The 18,535-nt window shown below is 36.5% G+C and overlaps 1 protein-coding gene across 4 annotated transcripts in view; it reads right to left on the bottom strand.

Annotated features, from left to right (window-relative positions):
- Positions 1-18,535, bottom strand: part of TDRD3 (tudor domain containing 3) — a 98,902-nt gene that overhangs the window by 55,629 nt on the left and 24,738 nt on the right. For 2 of the 4 annotated variants that reach the window (XM_051616918.1, XM_051616939.1), the window contains exon 2: positions 556-640. In XM_051616918.1, coding sequence (XP_051472878.1) covers positions 556-640 — 85 coding nt within the window. Of the gene's footprint in view, positions 1-555; positions 641-1,329; positions 1,348-18,535 lie in introns of those variants that run through there. The other 2 variants (XM_051616929.1, XM_051616950.1) reach the window with 2 other exon arrangements.

The following is an 18,535-nucleotide window of genomic DNA, read 5'->3' as shown; positions in this document are numbered from 1 at the left end:
TCCTTGAAAGTACTAAGGTTCACTGCTTCCAAGTTGTTTCTCCATCTTGTATGTTTTTGTATATATTTGTTGGCAGGAATAATGACTACTAATCCAGATTTCCACAGTAAAAAGAAATTTATAAATACATACACTTCACAGGAAAATTCACCATTAGTTTGAATATGCTTTAAGGAGTATCATATCCAGAAGTCAAACTAAGTAAGGGTGTTTTATTCATCCCAACTAATATTTTGTACTACAAGTTCATACCCACATCAGTACACAGCACTTCTGATTTTATTACTGTTTGTACTTTTGACTTCAGATTTGCATTTCATAAACATAGAAAGACTGCAAGTTATGTTTTTTCCCCGCAGGTTTCACAGTTTGGAGTAGATATCATTTCCAAAAAAAGCTCAGAGCTCCCACACAAAAGCAGAGAGGTATTCTTATCCTTTAGATAAATCACACAAAGGTGCACTTTATTAGCCAGACAAACCAACGCTTGAGCTGTCAGATATATCATTTTTAGCAAGATTTGTCAGAAGAAAAGTTTTCACAATCATAACTTACATTAAGGGCAACTAGGATAATGTCATTTGCATTGACTTTTTCAGAAGAAATTGTGCAAGCTTCAATTCCTTCATCTGAAAGATACCTGGTAAAGAAAAAAATATTGGAATATCACATGATGCATCTATAAGGCAAACATTATTTTCTGTATAGAAGATTACTATATTTAGCTTTTAACTTTAAAAATACTTGGAAATTTACTTCATGTAATCAGTTTCCTATCACTCAGATGAGACTGAGTAAGAGATTTCTTCTTCCTTAATTTCTAAAAAAAAACCAAAACACCAAAAAAAAAAAACCTACAAATAACAAATAAAACCCCACATGCCAAAAAAAAAAAAAAAGAGCTCTACTTACACAATAACAGACATCACACTGATTACGTCTAAGAGGGTAACACTACCCTTCTTGTCACTGCCTCCTCCCACCCACCCCAAATTAAAAATAACCTGGATTGAAAAATCAACCATTTGGTTTACTTGATATAAGTGGTAAACTCTCACTCATGCACTTGTAAGGAGAAAACCCAACGAACCAAATGAACAAAACACATGCCACATACAAAACAAAACACAACCACACCTGTTTCTAAAGAGCAAGACTGTATGGTTAAGCCCTCAAGGGCTGGGGCACATAACACTGCCAGCTTATAAAATACATTCTTGTTCACTGAACTATAAGGCAATTAATAAAAGTGGAAGTGCATTACAGCGTATCAGTATTCAAATATGGTGAAAAAGATTAAATAAGAATAGAAAAGTCCTCCATAATCACATTTGGAAACAGCTTTTGTGGCCTTCATGCTGATAGTCCAGGATCAGGATGTTTCTGTAAAAATCCTGTGAGAGTACAATGAATATATTAATCTGAAAACTAACAAAGTCTTAAATGTATTCAACCAATCAACTAAAAAGGGCTGACCTAGTCTAACCTTCAAAAACACTTTAAAAAAGAAGGTAATTTTAACTTCAGTGGTCAGAAATTCTGACATTTGTTACTCATCTTGCCTAACGTTTCCTATTTGAAGCCCCAGTTTCCATTTCTATGTAGCTTACAATCTGTCTTCTCTGCACAGCTCTTAATTTTATTTAAATACATCAGAGCAATCATTAAATAATTGATATTTGCTAGATACTCAATCTGAAACACAGTACTTGCCCAAGTAACTTTTAAGTAACTACCTAGCAAGACATCACCATTCCCCAAAGAATAAAAGAATTATTTAAGAAGCTTAAGAAATATTAAAAATAAATATTCCTGAGTGCTTTAAGAAGTTCATAAAAATAACACACACAGTGTAACACACAAAGAAGGCAAAACATTTGAAGGAAAGTACATCTGACAGGCCTTTTTGATCCTAGTTATGCTCTAACTCAGACACCCGATGGGATCTAAATATTCAGGTTGGAACAAAATACATATATAAGAACATAAGAAGAAACAATCCTATTTTTTTAATAGAAAAAGGCAGATGCTTGAGAAGAATAAGGTGGCAAGGTTTGGGGGCTTGCATTGGGAATTTGGGATTTTCCAGCTGAGTAACTCTGAGCTCCAGTACTAAGACCTCTGAAGATTCAGGTAACTACTGTGAATAAGCAGATGGATCTCATTATCTCGAGTCAGAAGGTAAAGAAGAAGAGCACTCCCACTCCCTGCCAGAGGAAACAAGAGCAAATCCTTCCTACAGGCACTATCATACTCTTGAGGCTTCAACTGTGGTTTAATTACACCAATAGACTTCCTAGAAAGAGCAGTATCATAAACTCTACAAGCATACCTTCTGTTATCTTCAGTGTAAAATTGAACATAAATTCAATACCAGGGACTGGGGGGGAGTACAAAATCCATAAACTGAGTTTTTGACTGTCAGGCAAGTCTTGGCAAGATTCTTCCTACTCTGGTCCTAACATAAATTAAGTCATCCTTCAATTCTGCTGAAGTTAACAGGACTGCAGTTCCCTTATGGTGTTTCTAAGCTGAGTATTTAGATGTAAGCACTACTGTTTCCCAGCAAGAAAAACATGTTTTTTAGATAACGAATAAACAAGAATCTGACCTGGAATTAAATCTTCCACGGATAGGACAAAATCGCTTAATTCTGCCATCACAAAATTCACTGCAGAGTCATGTTTTACTTCCTCACTCCAAAGCAAAGACTGAATCATAGCTGTCAAAATCACACGCTTCAGTCAAAGTTTTCAGTTCATAAGCTTTTATACATAAATTTATATATAAATGTTCAGTTTAGTTTGTCTTATTACTTTGGAAACTTTTTAAGATGGAAGGATAGAGATAAACCCACTTGAAAAGACCACTCATTTTGGATATGCTAATTTTAAGCAACAGCATGTAGCAAAAACACTACCCACCTGACTGAAATCTCTGCCAGCATAACAGAGGTACCAATCATGAAATGCGACTGGGGACATGTTAGCTTGATTTAAACAAACACTAAAGCTTTTCAGCAAAAGATTAAAACTACTATTAAAATAGTCTTCAAAAATGCAAACTCTGTGAACACCAGTGGGAGGACATTTTATAGTTTGGGGTTGGTTGGTTTGGTTTTTATAGATATGTATAATATGAAAGTATAAATTACTTAAAACTGTAAGAAGAAATCTCGGTATTAAAATTACTTTCATTAACAAAAATCAAATCAACAACTTTCCGGTATCTTTCCAATAATGTGTCAGGTGTTGCTTCTGTGCAACAGGATGCAAAGGTGTTGATTTCATCAGAAATGGTCTAGAATTGGTTGGAGAACAAACCACAACCAGAAAACACTGTACACCAGAAGTAGCCAAAACACAGATCACAACTCCTTTAATAGAAACTTGGAACTTGTATGTATCAAGTCAGACTTTTCTGTTTTGTCTTAATTGAGTACTCCAAATGCACGTTTAGATTTTCTTCACAACCCTACAGAAAAATCTTAATTAAAATAATTTGGTTTTAAGTAAGTAAATGCACTTATACTGAAAAACATACATCTGTATCCTCAAGTATGAAAAAGGAGTTTAAACAGGCAAAATTAACTCTTCAACTGGCATAATCCTCCCCCTGCAACACACAGATTATAAAGTCTGAAATCTTTTTGCCAAGTTCTGAAGAAAACAGTCCCCTTTCCTACCTACTCTTAATAAGGCTATGTGATATGCTGATGCTAGGACCTTTACAGCATAAGGCCATTCAATCTTTTTGTTCTAACTATTAGCAGAAGGAAAAAAAAAACTGACCCTGAACAAACCCAAAGACTGTAAAAACCTTCTCAAAAGCCAAAGAGAACTGCCCTGCAGCTCTGTGTGTCTATTATATCCATGAATGCCTCACAACATCCACCATTCTGCACACTGTGTAAAATACCATGACCTATCGCAACCTTAGATAATGAAAGGTCAACTACATATGATCTTACTACAGTAATCCAATGCATTTCCCACTGCCTAGGGGTAGGAAGCAATCCTAAACCACCCATGAAGCAGACTGCACTGCTGGAAGCAGCTAGTGAGTTACAATCTCCTAGAGGTACCTGTCAGTGTCATACAAGCTTGCCAATTCTTGCTCTCCATACCTCCATCCCAAGCTGTCCTCACCTTTTCTTTAAAAGGCAAAGAGGAACAGGGAATAACTTGACTGTAACAGTTTAATGCTGCTACCACAATCAACAAATTTCACAGAATCACAGGATGTTTTGGGTCGGAAGGGACCTTTTAACGACTGACCTCTACAATAACCAGGGTCTGTTTTCAACTAGATGAGGTTGCTCAGAGCCCAACCTGACCTTGAATGTTTCCAGGATGGGGCAACTACCACCTTTCTGGGCAACTTCATCAAGTGGTTTACCACCTCATTGTAAAAAATGTCTTCCTTATATCTAGTCTGAATCTACCCTCTTTTAGTTTAAAACCATTACCCCCTTGTCCTGTCACTATAAGCTCTACTATGAATTTTGTCCCCATCTTTCCTATAGGCCTCCTTTAACAATAAAACAGCCACAATAAGGTTTCCTTGGAGCCTCTCTTCTCCAGGCTGAACAATCCCAAATCCCTCACCTTTCCTCATAGGAGAGTTGTTCCATCTCTCTGATCATTTTTGTGGCCCTCCTCTGGACCTGTTCCAAAAGCTCCAAGTATTTCCTGTACTGAGGATTCCAGAACTAGACACAGGACTCCAGAGTACTGTGAGACTGGAAGAGCGGGGCAGAATCACCTTCCTTGACCTGCTGGCCACACTTCTTTTGATACAGCCCATTATAAAGTTGGCCTTCCAAATGTGCAACTGCACATTGTTGGTTCATGTCCAGCTTTTCATCCAGAAGGACCCAAGTCCTTCTCCTGAGGGCTGCTCTCAATCCCTTCATCCTCCAAACGGTATTGATACCGGGGGTTGCCTTGATCTATGCGCAGGACCTTGCACGTAGCCTCACTGAACCTCATGAGGTTCACCTGGGCCCACTTCTCAAGCTTGTCCAGGTCCCTCAGGATGGCATCCCATCCCTCAGGCATGTCAACTGCACCATTCACTTCAGTGTGTCATCTACAAACTTACAGACAGAGCACTCAATCCCACCGCCTGTGTCATTGACGAAGATATTGAACAGTACCGGTGCTAAGATAGGGACAAAACAACAAATGTTTCAGAATTATGCACCTTCACTTCAAGTGAAGGAGCAAATAAATACACAAAAAAACACAAATGGGTGAGAACTGCAGTGTAATAAGCAGTCCAGCTCCACAAAGCTGCTTAAGAATTCAAAGACTAGCCAGGAGATGGTGACTGACATTATTTTCTACACTGACAGCAGTGAGAAAAAATTATTTCCTTAAGATACAGTGCTGCCCTGGAAGACAAGTCAGAAAAACTTAACATGAGGTAATGAGGAAACGGTTTCAACTGGCAACCTGATATTTGGCTTTACCCACCAAAATCCTAAGCTTCCTAAAAAGACGTTTCTATTTTTGAGGAAAATTTTAAAATAAATAAATAAATAAATAAATGGAAATACTAAAACCACCACCAAAAAAAAACCAAAACTTCAAGACACACAACAAAGCCATACTGAAATTTTATGAGGACTGGTAACTAGAACAAAAAACATTGCAACTACCTTTCGTTTCCAAGAAAAAAATACATGCTAGACTTCTTTCTTTCACATGTTTTAAAAAAATCTTCAAAGTTATAAATGGAAGTAATGCAGACAATTCAATTGATATCAAAGGAACTACAGCAAGTAATGCTGAATGAGTCACCTAGGGATTCTGTGGCCTTGGAACATTAATATAAAGTAAAAAAAAAATAATTCCATTTATAATAAATGGGCACAAAGCTGCTGCAAATGATTAAGACAGATATTTGTGGAGTATTCTCTTGGGAGAAAAGACCAGATGAGAGAGAAAAATAAATGCTTCTACTGCATTTCTTCCACATCTTGATTGCTGAAACCTGAGGGATAGTGGCACCTATTCCTCCCTCGGCACCAGCTCCCCTCATCTGAGATGTGTAGCAGTACAATCCTCTTGGAAACAGCTTTTGTTGAAAGATCTCATAGAAAATACATAAATTCTCACCCTACCTTCAGATGAAGCACTAAAACAAAGCCATTAGTAATGAATCAGCATTTCCTAGGCAAAATATTCAGATATAAATCCAAATCTGCAATTTTTCTGTCAAAACGTTCTCAATAAGCTTCTGTGAAAAACAGATTTCAGTAATTCTTCCTCTGTAATACACAGGAAAACATATTACATCAGTGACAGGCAGAGATGTTTTCCCTCTGTTCCTTCATATCAAGTCTGATATTAATGTAATAACCCACTTTTGCTCATGATAGGTGTGCACATTCTCCTTTTCAGTATTTCCCATTGCTAAGCTGTAACTCTGTAGTTCCAACCTCAGCTGCACATCTACATACCTCATTTTATGTTCTGCTTTACTTCATCAAGAACAGATTACACTTGACGTGCCTAAATAGACAAATTTCTGTACAGCTACACCCATGTATGAAACACTGAAGAAACATGCAGTCCCAAAGGAAGATGCAGTTTTGCCTCTCTGCTCTATACTGATCAACCAAATACTTATCTGCAGACAAACATTTATGTGTACAAACACACATTTTAAAAGGTTTAAAATATGAAATTTATTCTAGAATTAAATCCACCAGGTAAACAACTTAACTTTATTAATATCAATTTGTCAAGCAGCTTTCTTGAAAAGCATGTTTTCTCTAGCTGTAATTAACAGTTCACACACACAGACCTTCAATCATTTTTCTGTCCCATATTACATTGTTCTAGAAATCCTCTGTAATTTTCTCCTGTCATCTCTGCAATTAATATTTCATTAAGGAGAAGCTTTCTTTAAGGAAAGAAGTAAATAAGGAAAATCAATATTAATAAACTTGCTCTATAAAACTTACTTATTTCAGATGCACAACTCTTTGCAGAATCACTGTGATATTACCAGGAAACACAAACTGCACTAACATTACTCTTGTAATTCAGTGCCAGCCACATGAAACAATGCTCGAGTTTTATAATAAATTCTATATAGATATTTTCAATGTGTATGCAGAAATCAGAAGGTTCCTTCCTTTGCTTCATTAAGAAAGCGGATCTATACAATCATGCCACACAAAAGACAAAGTTTTAAAGGGGGGGAAATCACAGAGAACTTTCAAATTTCTCATATTTGGTAACACCAAGAAAGAAGAGACAACAATTTTAACAATAAAGCAAAGAGCAATCTCAAGGAACGCACTAGTGCGAGACCACCACTGGGTGCCAGTATTGTTCCACAGCAGAAGAACCGTATCTCCTGTATTAACTATTTTTAAAACTTGGGAGTTCTCTTAATAGGGTTTCAAAATGTTCTAATGAATTTCAGTTGTAAAAAGGAATTACACTGCAATGTTACAAATTTTATTGAGGGCCTATCATTAAAGCTGTAAAAAAAGAAATACCAACATGGTACATTTTAAAACATAATTATGCTAAATATGAAAAACAGATTTTAAAGAAGGCTTTTTCATACCCTATAACCTGCATAACAACACTGGGAAGGCAACAGACACTGTTCTTCCCTTCAACTTCTGAACCTTCTGTTTAAAGAATAATTTAGAATACAAGCTAACAGACGAAATAAAACGGAACTTAAGGGTGAAAATCAATAGAGAAGATTTTTGAAGATTCAACACCCCTGCCAAAACTAGGGTCAACTGTTCCTTTAACCACAAGGTAAATGTCTGAAAGGAATGATAAATGTAGATTCAGTGGCATTCTCGGCAATTTTACTATTAATATTCTCATAGTCAGAAAGCTAAAGTTTTTCCTCAAGTCTAACATTGCTGCACTGCTTTCTGTCGCCTCTTCTTTTCCACACATCTATGGAGAAAGGACCATGCCTTTCCTTTTAGCAATCACTTTTAAAGACTTAGTCTCTATATCTTGTAAATCTTGCTCTGTATATTGTATATTGGTTATTTTCCTCTATAACTTGTACTTATACCAATGACGAGTTATACAAATGTATTTTTCTTCTACTACTTCTTCAATTTGTTAGTATCAGTTTGAACTCTGACCCTAAGCACGCTAACAACTTCACATTCTTAAGGAGTGTTATCTCATGTTTAAGTTTACTACTTCATGCTCCATCATCCAGGTGTTTAATGACAGTATCAAATAAAACTTGACCTAGAAGATTCCTTCATGCAGCCTCAGATTTTGACAGTGAATCATCTACAGCTGTTCTTCCATACAGGAACTTAATTTGAACTGTTTCCCTATTTCGCTCCTTTAAGATGCAAAACTAAGAAGTTAAAATTATTATTAATATTAATATTACTATTAATAACCCACAAAGTTTTAAGTGAAATTATGTTAGCAAAATCTATTTGCACCATCCAGAAAGCACAAAATTAGAAAATCATGGTTTCATCTAGGTAATCACTTAGATGAACAAACACCAAGGTATTTAAGCCTATCTTTAAAATACTGACATTCCTAAAACTGCTGCACAACCACTACAGTACCTCAGTTGCCTGGGCAGTTAAACTTGCATCCCAATTAACAAACTTTTCACTCCTGTGAATACAACACTTCCTCAAGTGCAGTCTCCAACCCAGGTGAAGCTGAAACCCAGGAAAGGTATTAATTAAAATATAAATTCCCAAACTCAGGTTCTCACACATTTAGCTAACAAAATTTAAGGCTTAAACCTCTCTCATATATCTGTGATTTCTGACTTCCAATAAAAATATCAGCTAAGAAAGTAAATGTATTTTTAGAACACAACAAACAAAAAAGGTGGGGTTTTTTATATTACATATTGAAAGCAGAATGTCACTACTGCCCCCCATCCTGCTTTTCTTTTTTTTTTTTAGGTTACTTCTACTTAGAACTTTCAGTAGGAATGCAATAAAGATCAGTAATTTCGGTGCATTACAGCCCTGGACGTGATTCCAAACACTACAAAAATTATTTCACTGTATAAGCAATACAAATACGGTGATGTGAGCCCCAATGCAAACACTCAATATGCTGCTCCTTCAGGAACCTTCTGCTCCATACCCAGCCTCCCTGAACTTGCTGCAGAGCTAGTTCCTTCCCCTCGTGCCAACACCAGAGAGGGGAAGGGTCTGGACATATCTAATCTCCCTGGCTAGCAGCATTTTTCTGCTCTCCCACAATAAAGAAAAGAAAAGCTGCCTTATATGTGGGGTCAGTAGGTCCTGAGATAGGACTTGGTAGTAAGGAGGTTTCTGCTAGGGGTCACCAAAGGCAGAGGGTACCCCCGCACTCCCTGTAATAATACTTCCAAGTGTTTCAAATTCTGCATTTATGTCATGATTTTTTTAGTCAGGTTTACCAATGTGGCTTCTTGTCCATTTCTAAAAGATAAGGACTATTTTTATACAAAAGTTTGAGTGACCAGTGATAGTACTAGAATTATTTTTTAATAAGTTTTACATGCAAACATTACTATTAGTCTATTTTTAGGTTAGCCTGACAGTCCCTCATTTCTCTCACACATCCCCAAACCCACACACCACTAGTTCTCTTTCTCATTACTGGCACATGTATAGCTGGGTTTTTTTCCCTCCAGCCTCTTTGAAATTACTCTGTTCCAAACTTTATGTATCAAAAACAAGTTTTCAGCATACTCTTTATCAAGCTGTTACATAGAGAACACGGATTTTTAGACATTTTAACACTGGCATTAGTGTGATGCACATAGTAAGCAGTACCTTCCACAGCGTGACTGGCAACACATCTTTTGCAAGCATTTCACAAAAAGCTTTGTGCTTGAATCAAACACAAAACTTAGTACCACCACTTAGCCATTATTACCCATCTCCAATAATGCAACCATCAAAAACCTCAGACCCCACGCTTGCTCTTTCCCAAATGTAATATATTTCACTCAAAAAATGCTTTTTCTAAACTATGTAAGCAAAACTAAAAACCAGAATCAATTTTCCTTTATGATCTCTGTTCCCAATAGAAGAACATAATCACCTCTAAAGCCCTGAACGAGAGTTAGAAATTACAGAAATTAAGAGAATATCTCAGTTGTACAAGAGGCTGGTTGTGGAACACCCACCATTCTCCAAGCAAGCAACTGGGAAAGATGAAATGCACATGAAGAGCCCTCAGTTGTACAGACGAGAAACAACTAAGCAGGGTATTCTCTGAAAGGGCTGCACAGCTGTTAAATTTACTTCCCTACTTTTCAAAAAGCTCAAATTAGATGGCCTTCACTGAATGCTGTAATGCTCATGTCTTTTCACTGGCATCTGCAAACAGGGTAAGAAATCACTGAAGAAAAGGACAAAAGCTACAAATTAAGTTGTCAATTTGCATGTGGTAGGTTTTAATAAATCACACAGCTGCACTTCTAGGGTATTATTTGTTATATACTTTTAAATTGCATTAACAGTACTGTCAGTATATGCAAAGGTAACTAAGCCCCAGGCTTATATAAACAAAAGTAAACAGCCATTTTATTTTCAACTTTAAAACAACTGCAAAAGCTATCAATAAATACTTTGACAGGTGGTTTACATTCAACACTTATCTCAAATTTTTTTCATACTAAAGATGCCAAAATCTGAAGCATTTGCTAGGAATTAAGGAATGAAGTGGATTGAAAGGATGAAAAAGAACATAATTTTTTCCCAAATAAAAGACTGCAATCACCAGCTCCTTAGCATCGGTCTAGAAGGAACTTTTGCCTGTCTCACCCATGACTTCATTTTCACTTTTTCAGTTCTTCGTAAACACAGGCGACACAGAGAGTAACTTTCTCAACTGGAAGTAACCAACCAAGTTCCATAACCCAGGGGTAATCATCAATCACATAGAATCGTAGACACAGATATCACTTACTTATGTGATGGTGAAGTAAGACTAAGAGAATCTTGAGTCCAGCTGAGAACTCTATTCTGCTTCAGCACCTGCACGTATTTTTTTGTTCTGAAGATTAAAAATATATATAGCTCTTGCTTCACCATCTATCTAGTTACATACAGAATGTTATAGAGAAAATGAGTTGCAGCTAAGTTAAAAAAAAAAAAATCAAAAGCTCAGAAAAAATACTTAAGATACTATTAAAATATTTTTTATTCTAACAAACTTATTTCATTATTTTAAAATATATTTTGTGGTTTTGTGACTTCCCAACGAACTTTATTCAAAGCCATTATTACAGATGGCTTAGGCAAAATAGTAAAGGGGTGATAAATTTTATATTTAAAACCAAAAAAAAACTAGTGGACATGCTTCAAAGGAAAAAGGGAGTTTAATTATACCACCCACACAAACAAGAAGTCAAAAGAAAGACTGATCAAAAATATTCTGGAGGATTAATTTGATAAAAGCTGATAATAATGAATCTTCAAAGCAGATGTAAGAAACCTGACAGATGACAAGGCTGATAAATTACTGAGATGCAAAAAGACTGACAAAGAAAGAAAAAGCTATAATGAGTAAGCTTTTTTTTTTTTTAAATTTAGAAATAAAATAAAACTGTAACATAGATTTGGAAGGTTTCCAAACTAAAATTATTGTTGAAATACATATCTAAGCAATTTTATGAAAAAGATATTACAATATAAAAACTTTTGTAATAAATACAGCAATAACAACAAAACCCACCGGGACATGATCACTCGGATTCACCCAAGAGATCTACAAAAGCCAAAATACAAAACTGCTGATATGCATTAAATCAACACCTGTACCAGAAGAATGGAAAATGGTAAAACATCACACAATACTTTTAATGCAGACTTCGACCACAGATCACAGTGCAGCACAGAAGAGGATCTCCACAGTGGCTGCAGAACTCCTTTGGACTTCTTCAAGACACAGCAAAGCACAGCTACTGCTGACCTCATCTAGACTCCTTTTTGGAGCAAAAGCTTGAATTAAGACTGAATTAAGCTTGAGTTTCAGAAATGTCTTCCAGTAAATCTTTCTGTTATTTCAAGAACTCAATCCAATTTGCAACTCCACCTGAACGTTACATTTTAATACGTAACATACAGGCTTAGTTTTAAATAACCTAAAATTACGCTTCCTTCATTTAACACATTTTTATCGTACTTCCATATTGGTGTTTCTGGTTTTTACATACAAATATATGCACACACAAAGACACTTTTATTTCCATAGGTTTTAATTCAATAGGAATTATGGCACAATTTCACAGATGCTGTTGTCAACACTTTAGGTCAGTGTTTTGTTTGTTTTCTTTCATACCTTAGAGCAAAAGCTATTTAGCTTCTGTAAATTGATTTAGTAATCCTCTAGCAAATAACTTAATTAACATACACATTTTACATTTAAATGCAAGAGAAATTAATAGTCAGTTGCTGATACTGGTAAAGAGAGATAATGATAACAAAGCCAAGCTCAGAATTCATCTAATACATTCACGTGGTAGGTTTTCCACCTTTCTCAGACCACGAAGTGCTGTAGTTCATACTTCTGCCTCAACAAACATCCAAGGCATATGCCCTCAAATGTTACAATTCTTTTATAATTTGCAGTCCTAGTTTACTAACATTTGTCAGATATACAGCAACAGTTGATATATGTATGGCCTTTGAGTAACCAAGCTGATTATGTCACAGATTACCATGCTCAGCTTTCTATAAAAAGCCAGACAAGAATTAACCAAGATCAGCTCTGGGCATATACAGCATAACTAATGAAGTGGTCATTTACTGTACAGAAGCTTAGTACCTATTTTCATCAACTAATGAATTGGGAAGGAGTTGAAAATCAATAATGCCTCCAATACAGAAAACGATCTGCAAAAACTATCACATAGATAAATGTAGACAATTGAGTCTTCGTGTACTGATATTGATTTTTTTTTTTTTTTCCCCACAAATCAGTCACAACTACAAGTTCTAAATGTTATATAACCAGTTTTTAAGAATCTGGATGCAATTTTGTAATGGATACTTAAGAGTTTTTATTTGGTTGGACTTTTTAAGGCTGCTTTGCTCAATACCTGGCAGAAACATCACAATTCATTCCCATTTAGTAACACCATCCAAACTAAGTAATCCAAACTAAGGTCCCTCCACTGCTTAGTTGACTAAGTGATAGAAGTCCGCAGATTGGTGACACAGAGCACCCCTAAAATTACCATCTCTGGCTACTCTCACTGCAAGTCAGCACCAAAAAATATTACTAGACAAACCTTTCACCCACAGAAACCAGTCTCTTATTCAAGACAGGCACAAAAGAAAGGCGGAATTAGATTTAAGATGTGAAAAAACATGACAGTAAGGATGTCAAGTAATTAAGTATTACCAGCAGTAACCTAATGACATAAAAATGACAATAAAAAGACTTGATTGGGTGTAAAATAGTATGAATTTTAAGTCATTATCTTGCTGTCAAATTTTGGGTTGCATGCTCATGAGCACATATTTGTCAATATGTAGGTTCCAGAATCACCTTGGTTATTTTATTTTTCATCAATTCAGTACTGTTTCTCTCTTTCTCCTGCACTCAAACTGATGTTATTGCCTTCTAAATTAATGTAATTTGCAAATATGCTTTTCCAGATTATAAATCAAGGCAAATACAGCAATTACAGTGTTAAGGCTAAATTATTATTGCAAGGTACAAAGAGAGGCTCTGATGCTTCTGGCATTCCACTGCATCAAAAAGCCACGTCTATCATCAGACAGCTAGTTCTCTGCCAAAACAAAAGGAAACATTCTAAACCTTGAAACACGAAACATAGCATCAAAAAGTAAATTCCATTAGGCATACCAAAATTCAGATAAAGGAAAAGCAGTTCCAACATAAACACACACAATTTAATAATATTTTTTTTCCTCATAAAACAAGCATTAGTTGTTATTCCTGAAGTACATTATTTTTTTCAGAAATACTTCCTAACCATCAAAATCAACATTTGCATTTCAGTCTCCTGAGCCTCGGAACTAATACTGGGAAAGTATTAGTTGAACTGGGAGTTGAACATCAACACAGGAAAAATAATCTGCAAATCCTTATTACTTCATACAATCACAGAATGCCAGGCTGGAAGGGACCTCAAGGATCATCAGGCCCAACATTTCTAGGTAATACTGTAGTTTATATGAGATGGCTCAGCACCCTGTCAAGCTGAGACTTAAAACTGTCCTATGTGGAAGAAACTATCACTTCCCCTGGGAGCCTATTCCAATGTTTGATTGTCCTCATGGTCAAAAACTTACTTGTTGTGTCCAATCAGAATCTCCCCAGGAGCAACTTGTGCTTATTGCCCTTGTCTTTTACACGTGAATCCTTGTAAATAGGGAATCTCCATCACCTTTGTAGCCTCCCTTAAGTATTGGAACATTGTAATAAGGTCTCCCCAAAGCCTTCTTTTTCTCAAGGCTGAACAAACCCAGTTTTCTCACCCTCTCCTTATATGGCAGGTCTTTCAGTCCTCTGATCATCCTTGGAATCCTTCTACAGACCCTCTCCAGCCTGTCCATGTCCTTTTTGCAGAGTGGGGACCAAAACTGAATGCAATGCTCCAGGTGTGGTCTGACAAGCACTGAGTAGAGTGGGATGATGACTTCTTAATCTCTGATGATGATGCCCTTGTTGATGCAGCCCAGCATCCTGTTGGCTTTCTTTGCCACTGCAGCACACTGGTCACTCATGTTGAGCCTGTTATGCACCAAGACTCCCAGCCAGCTGGATCCCAGTCTGAACTGCACTCCTGGGTTTATGTTTTAAGATTTCACCTTAACAGCTACATGACAGCTACAGAGACAAGGATCTTTACAGATGTTCTCCTCCTTTCTAGTCTGCCTCTGTTTTGTTTATTTGTCTCCAAATAAAGACATAATACACTTTAACATTATTTGTCAACATTTTTAATTAACACGAGGATGATGCGCCTCCTCATTTATCTAAAAAAACCTGCAGCCATAAGGTATGAAGACATAGCATATTCAGTGGGGGAAGCATTCATTTTTATTTTTTTCCCTTCCCTATCTTCCTCCTCCCCACAGATCTAAACAAATCTTGCTAACAAATTGAAGGACTAAGAAAAATGTAAGCTCATCTCATGTAATAACATGCAACAAGGCATTTAAGATACCAGGCCTTTACAACTGAGATTTGCCCAGTTTTCAAATGGGCAGTTAGTGATAGTTTCAGAGGAAAGATCTGTGATACAAATACACTTCCTTGTAAGTACACAGTTCTCCACCTTACTGCAGAATTATTACACTTGCAGGATTCCTATGTTCAGCAGTATTTTTATTTTCAGGACTGGTCTCTAATGTTACACATCAATTCCACAAGCAAAATAAACTTATCCTTTAAATATACTTCGTAGAGGTAGGTGCAGAAGTAGGTGTAGAAGTCAAGATGTTCCTTGACCACACCTTTTTCATTACTGCCCTCAAAATATTGTCAAGAGATACGAGAAGAGTGCACAGTTTTGAAGTATTTGTTAAGTCTTGAATTTCCTAGGCTCCTCTTTTTAAACTAAATGACCCCAGCTCTTTTAGACTTTCCCTAAAAGGTCATGCTGTTTTCTGGCTCTCTACTTAAGACTTTTTCTCTCTTCCCTTCTCGCCAGCCACACACCTTTCATACAGTGACGCACCCAAACCAGACACTACACACTAGCTAATGCCTTACAGTGCTGACCGAAGTGAAATAAATTTCAGGTATCTTGCAAACATCATACTTGATTAACAACCAGAACTGCTGCTTTCTGTACTCCATTCAACAGCATTGTACTACACCATGCCCTGTATGGTGTAAAACAAAAGAAAAAGAAAAAACTTTACAAATACTCAAAATCTTCTCATGCAGAACTGCTGCTTATGAACCCTACTTATGCAGCTGTCTAATCCTACCTCCACATACCAAACAATCTGCATTAAACCTATTGAAATACATTGTCTTTGTTTCCCTTCCATTCTGCACCCTTTTCAAAGTTCATTTTAAATTCAACAGACTTGCTGTTGAAGTGCTCTAAACCTTTCAGGTTTGATTTTGTCTCATACTATAAGTTATACTCATCTTAGAAGCAACTGTTTGCTTTACATAAACTACATTTTCTCTTAAGTATCTGAAAAACCTAACAGCTCCATTAAAGATACAAGGCTGTACTGTTTTTTCCTTATCAAAACTTGTATTTTAAATTTGTTTGTGCTTGCTTGTCATCCTGTTTATTTTTTTGTTATAAAACCACTGAAAAATTAGCCACTGTTTACAGAACACAGTGCCAGCATGAGTGTTTCAAGATTCTCATTTTTACATGAAAAAAAAAATCTAATGGAGCAGTAACAATGGCTAAAGCTCATGAATCTTATTTACCAGTGTTTTTCTGCTGCCAAATTTACAAAAGTGTAAAGTGTGAATCGTTCAACTTTACATATAGCAAAAAGAAGACATATTGGGAAGTAATCTTTTTAGTGAACTATAGGCCAACAATTTTAACCTAATTCTGGATAGAGATAATCCAGATTAATATATCAAAGACATTAATGAGAAGTGAGGAATACTTCATGCAATAAGATCCCTACCTTAACATGTCCCATGTGATACCTCTTTATGATAAAGAATTATGTTATGTAAAGAAAAGCCTATTTCTCAGCCCTAATTAAAGCAAATTTAGAAAACAATGACAACAACAACAAAAAACCCACACAAAATATTTACCAACTTCTCCCACAAAAATATGTCCCACTGTTCAGATTTTGGAGAACCTATGGCCATTTAAACTTTCCCTTTGTGCCAACTGCAAGTGGCTGGACACTACATTAAGTGCTAGCATTCAAGTATGAAATCTGAAATTTAACTCGTCACCTTACAGTACACCTTGCAGAGTTTACAGTCCTCACATGACATCCTGGACTACAGGTCACAACGTCTTTCACTTAAAAGCTGCCAGTTGCCACTCATGTCATGTGTCAGATGAAAGTAAACAGACATGAACTGTAACTTGTTCCTAACCATAGACACCTTACTGATGCGTCCATATTCAACGACTCAGTCATGTGGAATCTTAAGGTGAGAAGAGGATTTACTTTTTACAATGGTGGTTTCTCACAGACATTGCTTCACAGTGGGGAAGCTTCTCAGCAACAACTGCTACAGGCATTAATTGCATAGTTTGCATGCAAGCTATCTAATAAAGCCAGAGTATTCCTAGAAATAGGCCAAATTTGTTCCCCAGAGACAGTGCATGCTGATTTGAGATGGGTTACAAAGGTTAGTCTACACATGATTTGGCATAAAAACTTGGATATAGACTATTCTTGTTGTGGGATGGCAGCCAAGTAGTTGTTGGCAGCATCTTACAGCAACATTTTTGCTATGTCGAATTCAGGTGGCTGTGTCAGTACAATAGAGAAGAATGAATATATCTTGCCTGGTGTGGGGGGAAGGCTGCGGGGGAAAGGAAACTGCCTGTAATAATGAAATTCAGGGCAAAGATTATCTGGAACCTCTCAATGGCAATTCCAATCCTTTCTCTGGAGATGTAGCATGCTTTGCCATGAGAAGATCTGCTTACCAGTGGTTCTAGCTGCTACAAACACTTTCAGCTACAAAACGTAAATCCATTCCCTTCCTTCGTATAACAAAGCAGTGTATTTGTGCCACAAAATATCTTTCTTAACTTGCCAAAACACTTTTGTAAACTTGTTAGGCGAATCAGCACATTCCCCCAACCAATAGCTATTAACTTCCTGGAGATGACTGGATTTTACTGGGAAGTACAGGGGCTTCACAACCTTCTTAAAGTACATTTGTCAAGCTTTTTATCAAGATGTACAAAATACACTGGTTCTAACCTGCCCTCTTAGAGCCTATGAAGGAAAATGCTCACTTGTTAGCCCAAGCTGTGTAAGAGCAAAGGGCTATTTTAGATGCACCCTACTGAAACAGGAAGGAAATAAACTAAAAGCAAGTTAATTTTCAGCTTACTGCAACAAGCTTTGCATTGCAAGGCATGCACCTGTATATTGATGTTTATCTCTTGATAAGTAAAAGATAACATTATGCCATGAAAAAGCATTTCAAAACACAATTTCCCAATTTTACACACATATGCAGCATTCATGAAGACTTAAAAGATTCCTAAAGCCAAGACACACTAAGCACAGGAGTATTCACATTTGAGAGGCTGAATGTACACAGAAAAGACTCCCAGACAAATCTAAGCTACTGCACCACAGATGGAATTCAAGCAATCAATAAGCAAAACTCCCAGACACCAAAAACACCTATTTCATTAATCAGATAACTCACTTCAAAGTCTGAGGCATGATCTTAAAGGAAAGAGTGCCCCTGCTCCCATTTCTTTCTCCCTCTTGTCTGCTGGCTGCTAAATTCTCTTCCCCCGCAAAAAAATATTAAAAAATTGAAGTATAAAAGCTTAGTTGCTGACCCAGAAAAAAAAACACCTGTATCTACATTGATCTGTATTTACCTCTTATTTT

Source organism: Apus apus, chromosome 1, assembly GCF_020740795.1.
Source record: "Apus apus isolate bApuApu2 chromosome 1, bApuApu2.pri.cur, whole genome shotgun sequence".
NCBI lineage: Eukaryota > Metazoa > Chordata > Aves > Apodiformes > Apodidae > Apus > Apus apus.
The sequence above is the reverse complement of the archived record's forward strand: the minus strand, read 5'-3'. Positions and strand labels throughout refer to the sequence as shown.